At 29.8% G+C, this 15469-nt stretch overlaps 1 protein-coding gene across 6 annotated transcripts; it reads right to left on the bottom strand.

Annotated features, from left to right (window-relative positions):
- Positions 1-704: 704 nt before the first annotated feature.
- On the bottom strand, positions 705-10022 carry LOC113867377 (SKP1-like protein 21). 6 transcript variants are annotated; one of them, XR_003505167.1, is made up of 11 exons: positions 9695-10022; positions 6957-7195; positions 5594-5785; positions 5400-5510; positions 4613-4688; positions 3797-3900; positions 3452-3633; positions 2998-3128; positions 2508-2648; positions 1093-2419; positions 705-1017 (listed from the first exon to the last, which is right to left on the bottom strand). XR_003505167.1 is itself a non-coding variant. In XM_027502661.1 (9 exons), the coding sequence occupies exons 1-9, from the start codon at positions 6990-6992 to the stop codon at positions 2632-2634; spliced, it is 1071 nt and encodes a 356-aa protein (XP_027358462.1). In that variant the 5' UTR covers positions 6993-7049; the 3' UTR covers positions 2447-2631. The 6 variants fall into 6 exon arrangements, 2 of the variants coding, with proteins under 2 accessions (XP_027358463.1, XP_027358462.1); XR_003505166.1 differs by having other exon boundaries at positions 768-1017; positions 1093-2423; positions 6957-7190; positions 9695-9831; XR_003505164.1 differs by lacking the exons at positions 705-1017; positions 9695-10022 and adding an exon at positions 6078-6299 and having other exon boundaries at positions 2247-2423; positions 6957-7049.
- Positions 10023-15469: the final 5447 nt, after the last annotated feature.

Genomic DNA, 15469 nt, shown 5'->3' with positions numbered 1-15469 from the left:
GTTAGGGTTTTTCCTTTTTCTTTTATCAATAAAAACAATATAGTGAATTTAAAGAAAAATTATTTTCAATTATGTATTAAAGTGCCTAGTAAAATTGCCTAAGTTGAATAATCGTTAATCCAGCCTGCATTTAACGGATATTTATTAATGGCAAGGATAAATTTCAAGTATTTTAAATATTATAAGGATGAATTAAAAAATAAGAACTTAAGAGAAACCAAAACCAAATTATAATAATTTTACCGAGACTAAAACCAAATTTAATCCTTCTTATTAAATTCTTGACTTATTAACCTTTATAGTAAAATTCAGATTAAGTCTTTCTAAGTAAGCTTTATACACAAGCTTGTAATATAAACTTTTTTGTGATAAGCTATTTAAACAAGTGCTCAAATACATTATTGCCTAAATAGACCTTAAATAGTTATGACATCATTATTTTACATATAAGATAATTCTAACGCATTTGAAAAAAATAAAATAAAAAAGGACATTATTTATTAACTCAATCTAAATAAATCAGCAGATTAATTCTATACAAATATTTCTCAGCAATAGGCGATAAACGCCTATTATGTCATGACCTCAAGACCCACTAAGTGTAAGTTAATCAGCTGGGAAAGATGAATGAATTATGGGCATGTAGAATTACGATTCAAGTTATAGCATATTTAGGGCCCCTCATCAATTAAGACAAAATGTTGGGAAAAAAAGTTTTAAATTAACTCGTCATACAGGAATACCAAAGAAATACACAACAGACTTAAAAATTCATATTCCATATTATCAATAAATGAAAACATGCCAATAAAAATAATTTACTTGTCAAAAATCGTCACGGCAATGGTGGCTCATACTAGTGGACATAATGCGCGAACTGTCCAACTCCTACCTAAATTTGTCAGTGCCTATATTCAAATTTTGCAAACCAAGCTGCTGACAAGAAATCTTTATTGCCAGGTATTTATTATACCCCAGGTTGTGATTTCGGACGGTGGAGTTGTTCATCCAGTTCACCTGACAATGGAAAAATCATACGACTGCACAATAAATATTTGAGAGTGATTTCTAATTCCCAAATGATTTCTATACCTGTAATAATACCGCTTATATCAGAAGTTTCTTGCATCCTTCGACCATTGATTACAATATTAATTTCTAATGGGTCGCAAATAAATGAGCTCTCCATCACATATACACCTGCTGTGAGACGCGACAAATAATAGTGGCTACGGAGAAAAACAGTTAAAGTGAACCAGATGCACGAACTTGACCAATGGTCTAATGAGATAGTTTTTACAAACGTCAATTACTCCTACTAGATGAGGAAGTCAGTCACGTTGACCAGATTTCCCATAAACTCTGCTCATTCTCTCAAAAGCAATTATAGAAGATGGCAGAGGGAAAAGGAAAATAATTCAACTTTTTACAGGGCAATTTCCTTCAAATGTTCGAGCCGGTTCCAATAAATTTCTTAACAAGCATTTGTGTGAGAAGAAATAAAATAAATCAGAGGGGTAAAATAAACCAAACTTCTCATAAGGTAAAAGATAATCCAAACTAGGCCCTTATCTAAGCCTCTTTCTAGAGTTTGGTCGTTCACATATCCTTGAAAAATCATGCAGCCGTACAAAATTTAACATGATTTCGAGACAAAGTTAAACATCAATTTGTTCATCTAATAAATTTCTTTTGATGAAGGACCCTTTCAGCAATATAAAAATTGTACTTTCCTTGGCCACCATAGTACGGCACAAGGGAGGAAATACTAGTAATGAAGTAAATCAACCACCAAAAAAGTAACAAGACTTTTAGAGTGTTCAGTTTTGAAGAGGAAGGCAAGGACAGATTTTTTATTTCTAAGTAGCATTCTCTAATTTCATATTTTTTTGAAATAAGTCATAAAATGATATATTAGTATAAACTTAATATGTTAATCTTTTATTTATTTTTATAAAAATTATATAATTCTTTAATTTTGAACATAAAATATTCGTCCTCCCATCCGTTTCCCTTCAAAACCCAACTCTCAAAACATAACCTAAATGTATAAAATGGTATTCAATCTTCTATCTAGTAATCAACTAAAATAAACCCTTAAGGTACAATACAGCTAAACTATAATCACATTTCCCGTGAGGGTTTGGAGAGTTTAATAAGTTAATAATGCCAAATAGTATATGAAGGATATAATACAACTTCTAACTTACAACTGAAAAAAAAAAAGTTAAACAAAATAAAAATGACAATGAAATTAATTTCAAAAAATTCAAAGACCTCACCACAATTATTGAGAGTTGAATAAATACAAGAAAACAAGGTCAAGGTAGATGAGCAAACTGTACTCAAAAATTGCTTTCCAAGAGTGTTTTTCACTCTCTTCTTCTCTCTTTCTCTTATCTTTATATGCCCCTCACCCCTTGCTTGCAGAATTCAAAATGTTCAAAGTTAAAAAACAAAACTGCTTCTTGGTTACAAGTTAAAAGGGACAAAAGAATAGTACTCACTTCGCGTTGACACAGAGACTTGTGCTTCCAAGATTCAGATGACAGCAAACCCTAAGCTGCCAACTTTTCAGATCACTTCAACTTCCACTCACCTAGGAAATTGAATTATCTGCCAGGTGCTTCTCTATCTCTGGTCAAAACCTATATGTACCACAAATTACATGCTCAATGACAAGAGACTTGAGATCATATATGATTAAAACCTTTGTTGCAACTCCTGACCACCAACCTAGCCCTTCTAAATAATCAGTAACTAATTAAAATCATTTTGTTGAAATTCAAAACTTGTATGTGATATACACACATAAAACAGTAAAAGAAACGGGGGGAAATCACACAATGATCAAGCCCTATGAAACAACACAAGTACTTGAAAATAATTAACATATGCAACAAAAACATATCACTGCTTGTGTAGCCCTGATAGAAAAACAAGGAAGAAAGCAGGGTTCTAAAAGAATATAATGACAAGATAGAAAGAACAACATACTTGTATACAAGGGCATTGAACCATTGCTATTCATAGAAATTGGTACTAGTCTTCTGTCTTGGGTCGAAGATAAAATTTGCATTCTTTCAGGCCAAACTGAATTTAATCTTCGTGCAAAATCTTCCACTTCCCTACATGAATGGAAACAAAGTCAATTAGCACAAGACAGAAGAGAATACAATAAAATAAATCATTCAACAATTAGCTGATAAAGCTATCCCTTTTCAAAGGTTATATTTGATATAACCATTCCACAAGTTGTCTATCCAAATATGGTAAATGAATGAATTATTATGTAAAACTACAGCATACACAACATGAAGATCAAGAAATCATAGAAATAAATAAATAAATAATGTTAACAATTAGGTTGAGAATAGGCTCACACACCCACACACACGCACATATATAGTTTTGAACTTATTCCCCATGAATTAAAGAAGCATGTATCTACCTGTCAAGCTCCTCCTTCATTGCAGGATCTAAATCATCATCAAGATCACCATCAATAAACTCAAACATTGGAGAAAAATTAACAGCTGAAAGATCTTGCATCCTTGAGTGTTTATTTGCAGAGCATTCTAAGGAATTGTCAAAATTGCCATTGTGATATGCAGAAGGAAGTGGATTCAACTCCTAAAATACATAAAAGGATATTCAATGAGGCAGTACTCAAATACAAAAAATAATGCTGGGACCAAGAGCTACCGATCATCTAAGCGATGAGAGTAAGATTCATGCACCTCACAAATATATCCTCAACAAGTGTTTTCAGAAAGAAAAAGTGGCAGAGTCTAACCTTATTATCATTTTCATTTGCATTTTTTGAAGAAAGATCCTTTGCATGGTCTTTCCTTCTCCTATTCTTCTTTTTATTTTTATTTGCTCTAGTTCCCTTTACATCTGCCAAATCATATGTATCCCTTAAGGTAAGCCATGTAAAGCAAAAATAAGGTAGGGTGCATTAAAATTATTGTACTCTAAAGAAGACTTTACTACAAGCAATATGATTGAATAAATGTAGAAATTTTTTATTTGATGACAAGAAATCACCATAATGCACTCTACCATCTAGCAAAAGCAAGAACAACTCCATGCATCTAAACAATAATTACAAACAAAAAATAATAACAGTAGTAGCAGAAAAGTAGCTTGAGTCTTTGTCCTATAAGCAATCTGGTCCCAGTCTTTGTTCTAGTCTAGCCCAACCTTGGCACCTTCAGTCCCAGACATGGACTGGCCCTACCAGTCTTTGTCCCAGACACAGTGTGGTAGAAAATCTAAAAATTATCTCATCATAAAGTAGTAGGCCAGTAATAATCCTATTGATGGCAATATTCAAAACTTAAAATCTTAGTCAGCATCAGATTGATGTCTAAATAAGAAAGGTATGCAGGAACAAAAGTATAAGTTGAGAAAACAAGTCACACAGCAGTATTATAAGAGAGGAACAAAATGTAATAAAATGATCTTCCTTTCTTTAACAGTCAGACAAGATTGACATCATTTATTCCCCCGACTCCCACCAAAAAAAAAAAAAAAAGATAAGACAGCCAACAAAAATTAATGATAAACGAAATTTTGATAAGAGGTCAGAGTGAAAGACAGGAGACACCTCTATCTGCACCATTTATAAATGTTAGAAGATCTTCAACTGAGCGCTCATCTTTTGGTTCCTCAGCCTCAACATCCTGAAGCATGTAAAACATTTTACTCTTTAGGGTGATTGCAACACAGGTTGTAAAGAAGTTAATCATAAGAATAAATTATAATTTTAGTTCCTATACTGACTTGCTTTTTATTTTAGTACAACAACAACCATGCCTTAATCCTTAACCCACTAGGTGAAGTTGGCTACATGAACACATGATGCCATTAAACTCAGTCAAGAACTAAATTTTTAGAAATATTATTAATCAAAAGGCTTTTTTTTAATTTATTTTAGTACCAATATGAACAAATTCTACACTTTTTGGTCCCTATATGAAAAAAAAAAAAAAAAAAAAAAAAACATATTGGTCCCCACTATTTATCATGGTTATAACGAAGTTAATATATTTTGATGTAGGACTAAAACAAAAAATGATATGTCTGTGTAGAGACTAAGCTGTAAAGTTTTTTATATGTAGGGACCACAATGAAGTTTAAGTATTGGGATTAAAATGAAAAATAGTGTCAAGTATAAGGATCAAATTTAACATTGTTCTAACTCTGACAAATGGTAGGGACTATTTTGTAAATAACTTTTCATATAAGGACCAAAATGTAGAGTTTCTTCATGAAGGGACTAAAGAAATGTTATCGCATGCGGAGATCAAACTAATAATTCAACCTAAGAATTATGTTAAACATTCAATATGCAAGGAACAACAATATGAATGGAATTAAAGGGTAGAAATTACCTTCAGTTTCTTCCTCTCTTTTAGTTCTTTCCTCTTTCTAGCATATAATCTGTTTAGAAGTCGAATTCGTGGATCATCGGCTATGTTTCTGAGAGGCTCCAGCTTCTCCTCCTGTCAAAGACCAAATGTTAATCAAGATCAACAAACATGATTGCAGAGTGCATACTGGGATCACTTTTGCTATTGTCACAAACCTCAGTGAGGTCATCAGGCAAATGAAATGTTTCACGAATCTCCTCAGGGGTTTTTCCTTCAATAATCCGAGCAAGGGCTCGGCTTGTCAGATCAACCAAAGGCTTCAGTTGGAGGCTGTCAGCAGCAGATGTCAACTCACATAACTTCTTTGTATCCATCCTAATAAACTGTTCGTCAAAAGTTTTGTGCTCCTACAACAGTAGAACAATAAAACACAAACACTCTTAATATATAAATTGTGCCATCTCTCCAGTGTTTCAGCTGATAAAAGTGAAAGTAAAGAGATAATATTTTGATGAAGAACCAAAAAGACGGACAAGTTACCAAATATGTCTTAGATAGGATCAAGTAAAAGTTCAAAATTAACAAATATACTTCAAAACTAACAAGCACGAAATCTTCAAATAATGAAGGAGTACAAAAGTATATATATGCCTAAAAGCAAGTTAAAATGAATCCCATTAAAGTTGGATTATTCCAGACCTTATTAGATCGTCCTGGTACTTGGTGAAACTGACAGTAATCAAGTATTAAACCCAAGCTTGCAGGATTGACACGTTGTGGAAGAGATATAGCATATGTTTTGGAAGATCCCATGCCTGTCTGAAGTACTTCCTGGCAAATCATGGGGCAAAACATGGCTACCTCTTCCTCTACTTGCTGAATAGAACCATCAACAGTTTGAAGCCAGATGTACGATTTCATCTAAGCATGCGAACAACAAACTAAAATCAACTAACTAGCCACCCAGGCAACAACAGTAAACCTGACTTTACCATATTCTAAATTTCAAAACAATAGAGTAACCCCATCTTATTATCTAGAAGTAGAAATCAGTGGTGGTGATCAAAAAGGGAAGTATGCAAAATACACTATTTAACATCTACTGGATTCTTTATTTTTTTTTGGAGAGGGGGAGTCTTCATAATACCAGATAAAAGAGGAGTAAAAAAACTAGTAGAAAAACAGCTACGTTTCTTCATTGACTTATGTGATGATATCATATTATTAAGTTGTTCCAGATGAATAGAATTCCTGCCTCTAGCCCTGACTAACACTTATTTGTATTAAAGACCAGACAGAATATCTATTCTTAAACCAAAAAACATCGTAAAGGAAATCTTCATCTTGTCTACAAATTCAAAGAATTCTGACACATACTGAAGAACTAGAAGTAAAATAAATAAGAATTTTAGATGCCCTAATAGTTACTCATTAAGACCTACAGTAATGAGATGACAATGCAATCTCATATGCATATATTATGCATTGAATCAACACATACAGCCAAAGCAAGCTGAAACAAGTCCATAATAACAGAAAAAAAATGGATTAAAAGAACAGATTGAATATAATTGATACCTCTGGTTTCACAATTGCCATAGCAGCATCAGACATTTGGAAACAGACACGGCTTGTAATTACTAGGGCTTTGGCACGTTTGCAATGACAAGTTTATTACAATACAAAGGAAACTTTGTACTTCTTCAAAAACGTTGGTTTGCAAGATAAGCATAGATTCTTCAAATATTCTCCATGAGTTGGGATAGTAATGGACTCTAATAGCATTCTTGTGAGAGATGCTTCCACAAGTCCCTGTACTAAAAGATAAAGCAGGAAGTGCTATGGGAATAAACCAATTGAGAATGAAATATTATTCAATATTCAATAATTGTGATTCCAGAGTGTACCAATTATATCCTTAGGCAAACTGATTGTAAAGTCAATATAGTAAAAGAATGAAGTTTCATCTCAAAATGATGTATGTATTTACTCTTACTCAATATGCAAAAGAAACCTAAATTTCTTCATTTTTCAAGGTGATAAAAGTAAAAAGAAAATATTTTTATTTTAAACTTCATCGTAATTATAAATTTCAAACTCCACTTTCCATAATAATAAGTAGCTGATGAATTTCAACTTAACTTTGAATAACTGAAAGAAAATTTTAAGCCCTTTCTATGTCTCTCTCTTATGGATGGGGAAGCAAAAACCCTTGCGGGGGATCTATGCAGCATATTGAGTTATTCATCAAGAAAACATAGTCTAGTCCATGTAACTAAGTTAATTTGGTATCTAGTCTAATTTGCTGTTGAGCATACACCACGCACTGGCTTCAGGGGCAGAGCTAGGATAACTTGGTTGAAGGGGCCAAATATAAAAATGAAAAATTCAAAGTTAATATTAATAAAAAAGAGTTATAATGACTTGCTTTTATATAAATATAAATTAAAATAAACAAAAAAATTGAAAAATTATTCACAATAATTGAGCTTGATTTGGACTCAAATTTATACATATTATTAATAAATACACAACTAATTGCTCCCAATAAGATATAATATGATATACTTCAATGTAGGTAAAATACAGACCTGTTTATTTGTATTTTCATGCTTCTTATCAAAAGAACAAAGATTAAATTTCAAATATGTCAACTGTTTTATGAGCATTATTAAAGAGGATAGCAAAGTAGGTTCATGTAACAATTTACCTCATCACATTATCAATAATTTAGGAATTAATTTTGCAAATATCTTCAACACTTAAAAGAACATTCAAACAAATGGTTGTAACTAGAAAAAATTTATAAAACTTTCATTTTTAATAACTAAAATCAAGTAATAATTTAATTTTGTTCAATGCTCTGTATTGTGGTTGAATTTGATGGTTATACTAGAAGTAGCTGTAATTAAATGAATTCAGAAACAATGTTAACTTGAAGGTTTATTATTCTACATATGAAAGGAGGAAAATTTAAAAGTTTCCCTCCCCCCTCCTCCCCCACAAAGAGCAACAAGATAGCTCCACCCTTGAATGACTTCCTCAATTTCATTATCATAAAGACTGTGATGATATTTTAAACTCTACTGTGTCCGTTATTGCATGTTATAACAAGAATGACAAAAAATGACCAATATTGAAAATAATACCCGGAAAAAGAAAACTACCAGTATATCTTATGACCTCAGCACCGGCTCATTATTAAATTATATATGCTACTGTTAGAAAAACCAAGGTAACCACTAATAATTAGAGCGTGTTCAGAGTTCAGTTCATATTTTGTTTTTATTTCAAGCAACATGTTTTCATTAATAATTGCAAAAACGACATGTTTTCACTTTGTACACTATTTTGCATGTTTTTCTGAACTAAATGCTGAAAACAATGCAATCTTGTTAAGCATCCCCTTCACAAATTCATAAAACTACAAAATATAATGAAAACAATGTCATTTTTATAAATTATTGTTGAAACGGTTTTGTTAACCATCGCCCTAGGGGTAGTAGCAAATAGCAATGGCTTTAGAATAATGGTTAAAAAATCAAAAGTAATTTTTTTTATTGAAAAGTATAGCATTTAATGATACCAACACTTCTGAACCATGATTTCCAATAAAAGGTTTTTCATTTATTGATTCCTTAAGAGCAATAGTTAGCAAAACTGTTACTGAAAATATACCAACAGAAAATGGAAAACAAAAAGAAAATCAAATCTCAAAATACTACCACAAAATATCCTCATATGCACGTTGAAACCATCATATGCGCGTATACCAAAGAGATGCTACTCTTAATAGTGCTAGGATTGACGTAAGTTTAGTCAATATTAACGTCGATACACAGAGACACTTCCACGACCACAAGCGCACTTGCGTCAATCAAATGACCAAACTCACAAGCGGTCACCTTGCGATGCCACATTCAACACTCTAATTCCCACCAATCGATGTTGAAACCTTTCATTTTCAGCAACTCCATCGCCATGATTATTCGGCCACTAAACCTAACTATACTAACGAAGTAGCTGAAATTTCAAAGCACTACTTCGTACCATTCCACTAGCCCTAACGTGAAGAAAGTAAACAAAAACCATTTCAACGACTCAAGCTACAATAGGCAACACCAAAACGAAACCAAACAACAAAACTCAAACTATGCCAAATTCTCATCAAACCGAACTCAAATCACAACCAAAAAACCAGTATCATCGGAGAATTCAACTCTGCAATCACAGCCGTAACTAGCAGCGCAAGCTCAAATTCAACACCGAAATCGAAGATTGAAATTGCACAGATAGACAGCGAGAGAGACTAGTACCTTGAAGAAAAAGTGGAGAAAAAAACCGAGGAAGGCATGCACGAAGTGGAAGAAGCAGTTATGTGTAGAAGAAGAAGAAGAAAACGGAACTGGTTAGGGTTTTTCCGTTTTCTCGGCGCGTTTTTTATTTTGTTTTTTCTTCTGTGCGTGCTGTGCTGTTGGAGTAGGCAGTAGGGTGCAGTCACGTGACTCTACCAAACGAAGAGACATCACACGTGCAGGTAGTTATAATTTTACGTGTGGATAAGGGAAACTGAATCCTCCACGAGACCACGAACCTCCATCTATCAATGCATGTGAGATCTGAGTTTTAGAATATTGTGGAGGTAATCTACGTTTCGGCCCAAAAACACTCCCCAAATTACTCCGCTGTTCCAACACCGATTATCTTTCAATTTCTTTTTTCTTTTTGAAGATTCTTTTTCTTTCATGGAATTTGAATAGTGGAATAATCCATGTATTTACGAGGGAGGATCAAGTGAGCTCAAACCATATACGATGAATATTGGTCTGAGAATTTAATTTTAAAACATTAATAATGTCAAAAACAATTTATTTTATTCAATCAAATTTTTATATTAATAAAAATATTATTCTAATTAATTAATAATGTAAAATAACAGTGCAATAAAATTAAAATCTTAAGTAAAATAAAAATAATAATTTATATTAGGACACAATCAATTTATATCATACATTAAATTTGATAAAACGATATTTTAAATATTTTTTATAATAAAATTTATTAATTTAACAATTAAATTATAATTAATATGTTTATCTTTATACATATTAAATATTTAAATATTTAAAATATGTAATTTGATAATAAAAATTACTTTTATTTTAACTTAATTTACTTTGAAAATTTTTATTACAAAATTTATAAAATTTAATATTTATACAAAATTTTTGCAATGTTGATCTCAAGATGTTGTCCCACATATAAATAGGAAGGAATTTAATTAATCAACAAGTAAGTTTTGTAAATTATTTTGCTTAATAATTTTATTAAAATATAAAGTTAATAAATCTAATTATTAAATTATATAATATCATCTAATGATTATGTATGTCAAATTCTTTATAAAATAAATATTTATAAATATGTAATTTTATAATTAATATTTAACTATGTATTATTGTTATAATTATCATTGTTATTATATGTAATATGTTAAATAAAGTCTACTGATAATGTATTAAATAATTTTAAAATTCTATCAAATTTTAATTTATAAATCACTTAATGAAAACTTTATAATCAATCCTTAAATTAATAAAAAATAATATTTATTAAAAATTCATTAGTTAAGTAGAATAAGAAATATATAAACCACTGCTGAGCACGTTTATTAATTAGTGTGGAATTGTTTTTTTCAAGCTGAAGTGATCTATCCACTTATGTATGATTATATTTTGGAAAGATATATGTGGTGTAAAAAAGTACATATATATATATATATATGTTATTTCTAAAATATATAAATTCCTTTTAATGTTTTAATGTGTGTGGGATTATTAATTAAGTGTTCTTATTTAAGTAATTCCCTATATATATAGGCAGTGTATCAAACGAAAGGGATGAATCTTTAGCATTAGATCTAGTCATAAATTGTTAAGATTAACTATCAAATTACGTGAAATTTTAAAAGAATTGTGTGACTATTAAACATTTTTTAACCTTGACCGTCATTGGGTTGTATGGTCAAAATAAATCACCCTTGCGTCCACATTAAAAATTTCCTCTCACTAAATATGCACTACAACATCTCATGGACTAAATGTTATTTCTCTATCATGTTAGATGTATTTTTTTAAGGAACTAATTAGTAGTATGTGAAATATGCAAATATTTTATTTTGAAATAAATATATATAAATATATAATGAAATTATTTGAAACATTAAATTTTTAAAAAAAATATTTTAATTTAATTTTATAACTAAAAATAGTATGTATTGAATTATTTAATAAAGTTATAATAATTTTAAAATAATATAAATAATAAATCAAATTATTATAAACATTTTATAAATATAAAATTCAAAAAGAATTTAGAAATTTATATAAGGTAATAAGAAAAAGTTAAATAAAAAACTTTATCTTCAAAATTTAGAATGAAATGAATAAAACAAATCATATATATATATATATATATATATATATATATAATATTTAATTCACGTATTATTTTCAAACAATAACTAATCTTTAAAAGATACACAGTGGTACGAAAGTTAATAATTTCAACAGAACAATTTGATCAAATAATTTTAAGACTATCGTTGATAAAACTTCAAATTCTTTTTATTGAAAACAGTATGATTCATGATAGCACTATCCAAAACTTTTGACCTTCGCTTTCATTAGTTAGAATTTAACAAATCTATAAACAAAATATTAGCAACATGGTGAAGTATTTTATTCAACATTAGTGGGCATTCATTAATTATTGACCAAATGACCAATGTTGGGTGGATGAACTTAGTGCTAACTTTTCTAACTTCGTTTTCCACCCTCTTTATATGAGGTTTACCATGTGTATTTTCACCGTACACTTATTTTGGTGCCGTGATTCATAAGCCGTTTCTTATAACTACAATATCTTTTTTTTCTTTTTTTTTCAAAAGTAAAAGTTCAAAATATATTAATTATTAATCGCTAAACCCTAGCCACCAAATCTAGGTATGACAACTAGAGGCAAGTAAAGATCAAATAAAAGTGCTGAGAATAGAATAAATTGTTAAGGATAAAAATGAAAAAGAAAAAATATAACTACGTGAAAGGAAGTATGAAGTAAAATCTAAGAGTCTGTTTGATTTAGTTTTTAAAAACAGCTTTTAGTCTTTAAAAATAAATTATAGTAGAAATTTATACGACAATTTATTTATTTGTTATATATTTATTTTTTATGATAATGTATTATATGATATATATTGTATATATAACACATAATGTCTATTATGTATTTAATCAATTGTTAGTTATAAAACTATTAGTGTATTTTATATTAGAATTTTTAATATTTGTTAAAATAAATTAAATAATCATAATTTTAGGTAAGTAAAAATATTTAGATTACAATTTAGTGAATTAGAATAAATTTAAATTTAGCCGGTATTAAATATATTTCGAGAATTTTAACTATTGATTCATATTGTAGTATTTTGTTTATTTATTTTAATGAATTTTATACATTAAGATAATCTTAATTAAATTATACTATTTATTAAATTTATTTTGAGATAGTTAATTTAAGTATAATTTTGTTGTAATGTGTTTATATCGGATATTATATTATATATGAACAAAATAGTAAACAATATTTTAGTGTTTCTTTTTAGTTTTGGTGAACAGTATCTAATATATAATTTTTTTTTATCTTATAAGAAGTTTAAATTTAAAAAAATAGACGCTATAATATAATGGTTATGGTTGCTCCAGATCAGAGGATGGAACTATTTCTTAAGCAGACTGATTTTTGGCATGTTATGTAGATAGTGCTCATATTTAATTATGATAGGGCATTCATTAGTACACTTGTGGAGCATTGAAGGCCTGAATCACACATATTTCATCTTCAATATGGAGAATATACGATAACTTTGGAGGATGTTGTGTTTCAGCTAGGCTGACATATAGATAGGCTCTTTGTGAGTGGATGCATTAGAGCGTAGGAAAAATTTTATGATCGAGATATATGAGCATTGTGTGTATATTTGCTTGGAGCTGAAAGAAACATACAAGGATAAGTCTAGAAAATACAATAGAACATAAAGCAACCATAAGCTACAATATCACCAACATAGTATGGTCTAGTTTGCATTTAGACAATAATACCTTACATATAAGACTACAAGCCACCCAATCATTTGAGAAGTTCATTATACGATTATTCCTAATCTCCATATATCATAGTAATAGCTTTCTATTTAGCGATTCACACCTTTCTATATGTTATCTTGAACCTCAACTCTAACTCTATTGATGCTTGTTGAGTTTGATTTTTGTCCTCGAATTTGCTTGCATCATGATGTATATATGGCACAAATAATATTATAATTCATTTGAGCATATTGATTCATAGACCCTAGAAAGATACATGCATCTGATAAACAAATTGGCAAGTGTATCAAATCGTTTGCGGTAACAATTAAATTTTATCGTCTACTGGAATTAATATCAACTACCAAACCATAAGAATATCGCTAGTTGAGTGATAAACAACGTACAAGTTCAATGCAAAAAATTAAATATTATGTAGCAATTGAAAGTAATGTAAACTGTGAGTATTACTTCAATGTGAGGATAGAACTAAGCGTAAAAAACTAAAACAAAACGGCAAATAAATTACAGAATAAAAATGGGTATAAATTCAGCAACAAGTTAACAATTAATATAGAAGTGGGTTGAGTTAGGAATCCTTAATTCTTTCTTGTTGTAAAAGGAATGTATAACCCATAATACAACTAATCTAATGGTCAGATTTTCATGGTACCCAATATCAATTCCTTGATTAATTGGTTCTAAACCAACTCTCAATTCCTAATTCCTTAGGCAATAAAAGGAAGATCAACATTAAGTTTAGAAGATTCTTTTCATCAACTCTGAATGTTAAGAAATAGAAAAGCATTAAGCTTAGGAATAAATAAGTTAGAATAAAAATAAACTAAGTTATATCCCAGATTTGGATCATCCTAATGAGTTAAAAATTAAGTCATCCATCCTCAACTCCAATAAAATCAGCTAGACATTGCAAAAATAAAGGAGAAGAAACTTAAATATATTGGACTTCATATTTAGCTAAAAGGAAATTACAAGAAATATAAACTGTAAAAAAATCATAGTTTCATTAAAGAGTAAAGAGAATGAAGGGATATAACCTACTTCCCATCAAAATCCCATTAAGAAGAAAAGGAGAAATGGAATCAATGACATCCGTACGTAAGATGTACGAAAAACTTGAAATTATGTGTTTGAAAAGTGTAAGAAAAATGTTCCACCTTAACAGAAAATTATGTTTTTATATGTTCTGTCAAGTTCGTGTCTCCACAATAAGTTATACATATGCTCATAATTACGTCCTACAGTACTTCAACTTTTTCTCTTCATATCCAATTGCACTTTCTCTTCTGAACCCTTTAAAAACCAACTACAAAATATTAATAATTGAACAATCAATTGCATTCCAAGTAATGACATCTTTCTATTAAATTTTCCAATTAATTACACTAACTTAGATTATTTATTCAATAAAATGCCCTATAAGCATTCAATTTACTATATGAGTCAATGACTCATCAGTGCTATCAATTTTTGCACTTCTTATAACTACAATTTCAAGCAAAAAGTGACACGTATACTTCAATTACAGTCAATGTCAAACTTCACACATTTGTAATAAAATTTTATGTGGTCAGATTCATAAACTTTATACTGAACACCTCTCCGAATGTTGTAATATTTAACAACAATCGTCACTTCATCTTTGGTGGAAAATATGTGGCTAATTAACAAATCATTCTCTCTTCCTATGCTTAAACTTGAACCAAACCCACTCACATTACAATGCATTGCATTTAAATCGATCGTTAAGTAGTGACTAAAATGCTGTCAAGATTAGGATTAGGATTAGGATTGAGATCGCGACATTAAATATTCATCCAGATTATGCACATCAAACAATAAAATCAAAATATCTGACCAAGCAACCTTGTGTCGTTTCCTGTAGATTTAGTAATAGTAGCTTTTCAATCTGTCTAACAAAGTGTT

This window comes from Abrus precatorius, unplaced genomic scaffold, assembly GCF_003935025.1.
Source record: "Abrus precatorius isolate BTA unplaced genomic scaffold, Abrus_2018 Scaffold5, whole genome shotgun sequence".
NCBI classification, from domain to species: domain Eukaryota; kingdom Viridiplantae; phylum Streptophyta; class Magnoliopsida; order Fabales; family Fabaceae; genus Abrus; species Abrus precatorius.
This window is presented reverse-complemented; position numbering and strand designations above follow the sequence as displayed.

Bases quoted from the DNA above. Each gene is read 5' to 3' on its own strand.
- LOC113867377 (XM_027502661.1), bottom strand. From the start codon at position 6,992: ATGTCTGATGCTGCTATGGCAATTGTGAAACCAGAG. The intron at 6,300-6,956 runs GTATCAATTATA...TCGCATGCTTAG, and splicing joins TGGCAATTGTGAAACCAGAG to ATGAAATCGTACATCTGGCT. The intron at 3,129-3,451 runs GTAGATACATGC...CCATTCATGTAG, and splicing joins ATGAAGGAGGAGCTTGACAG to GGAAGTGGAAGATTTTGCAC.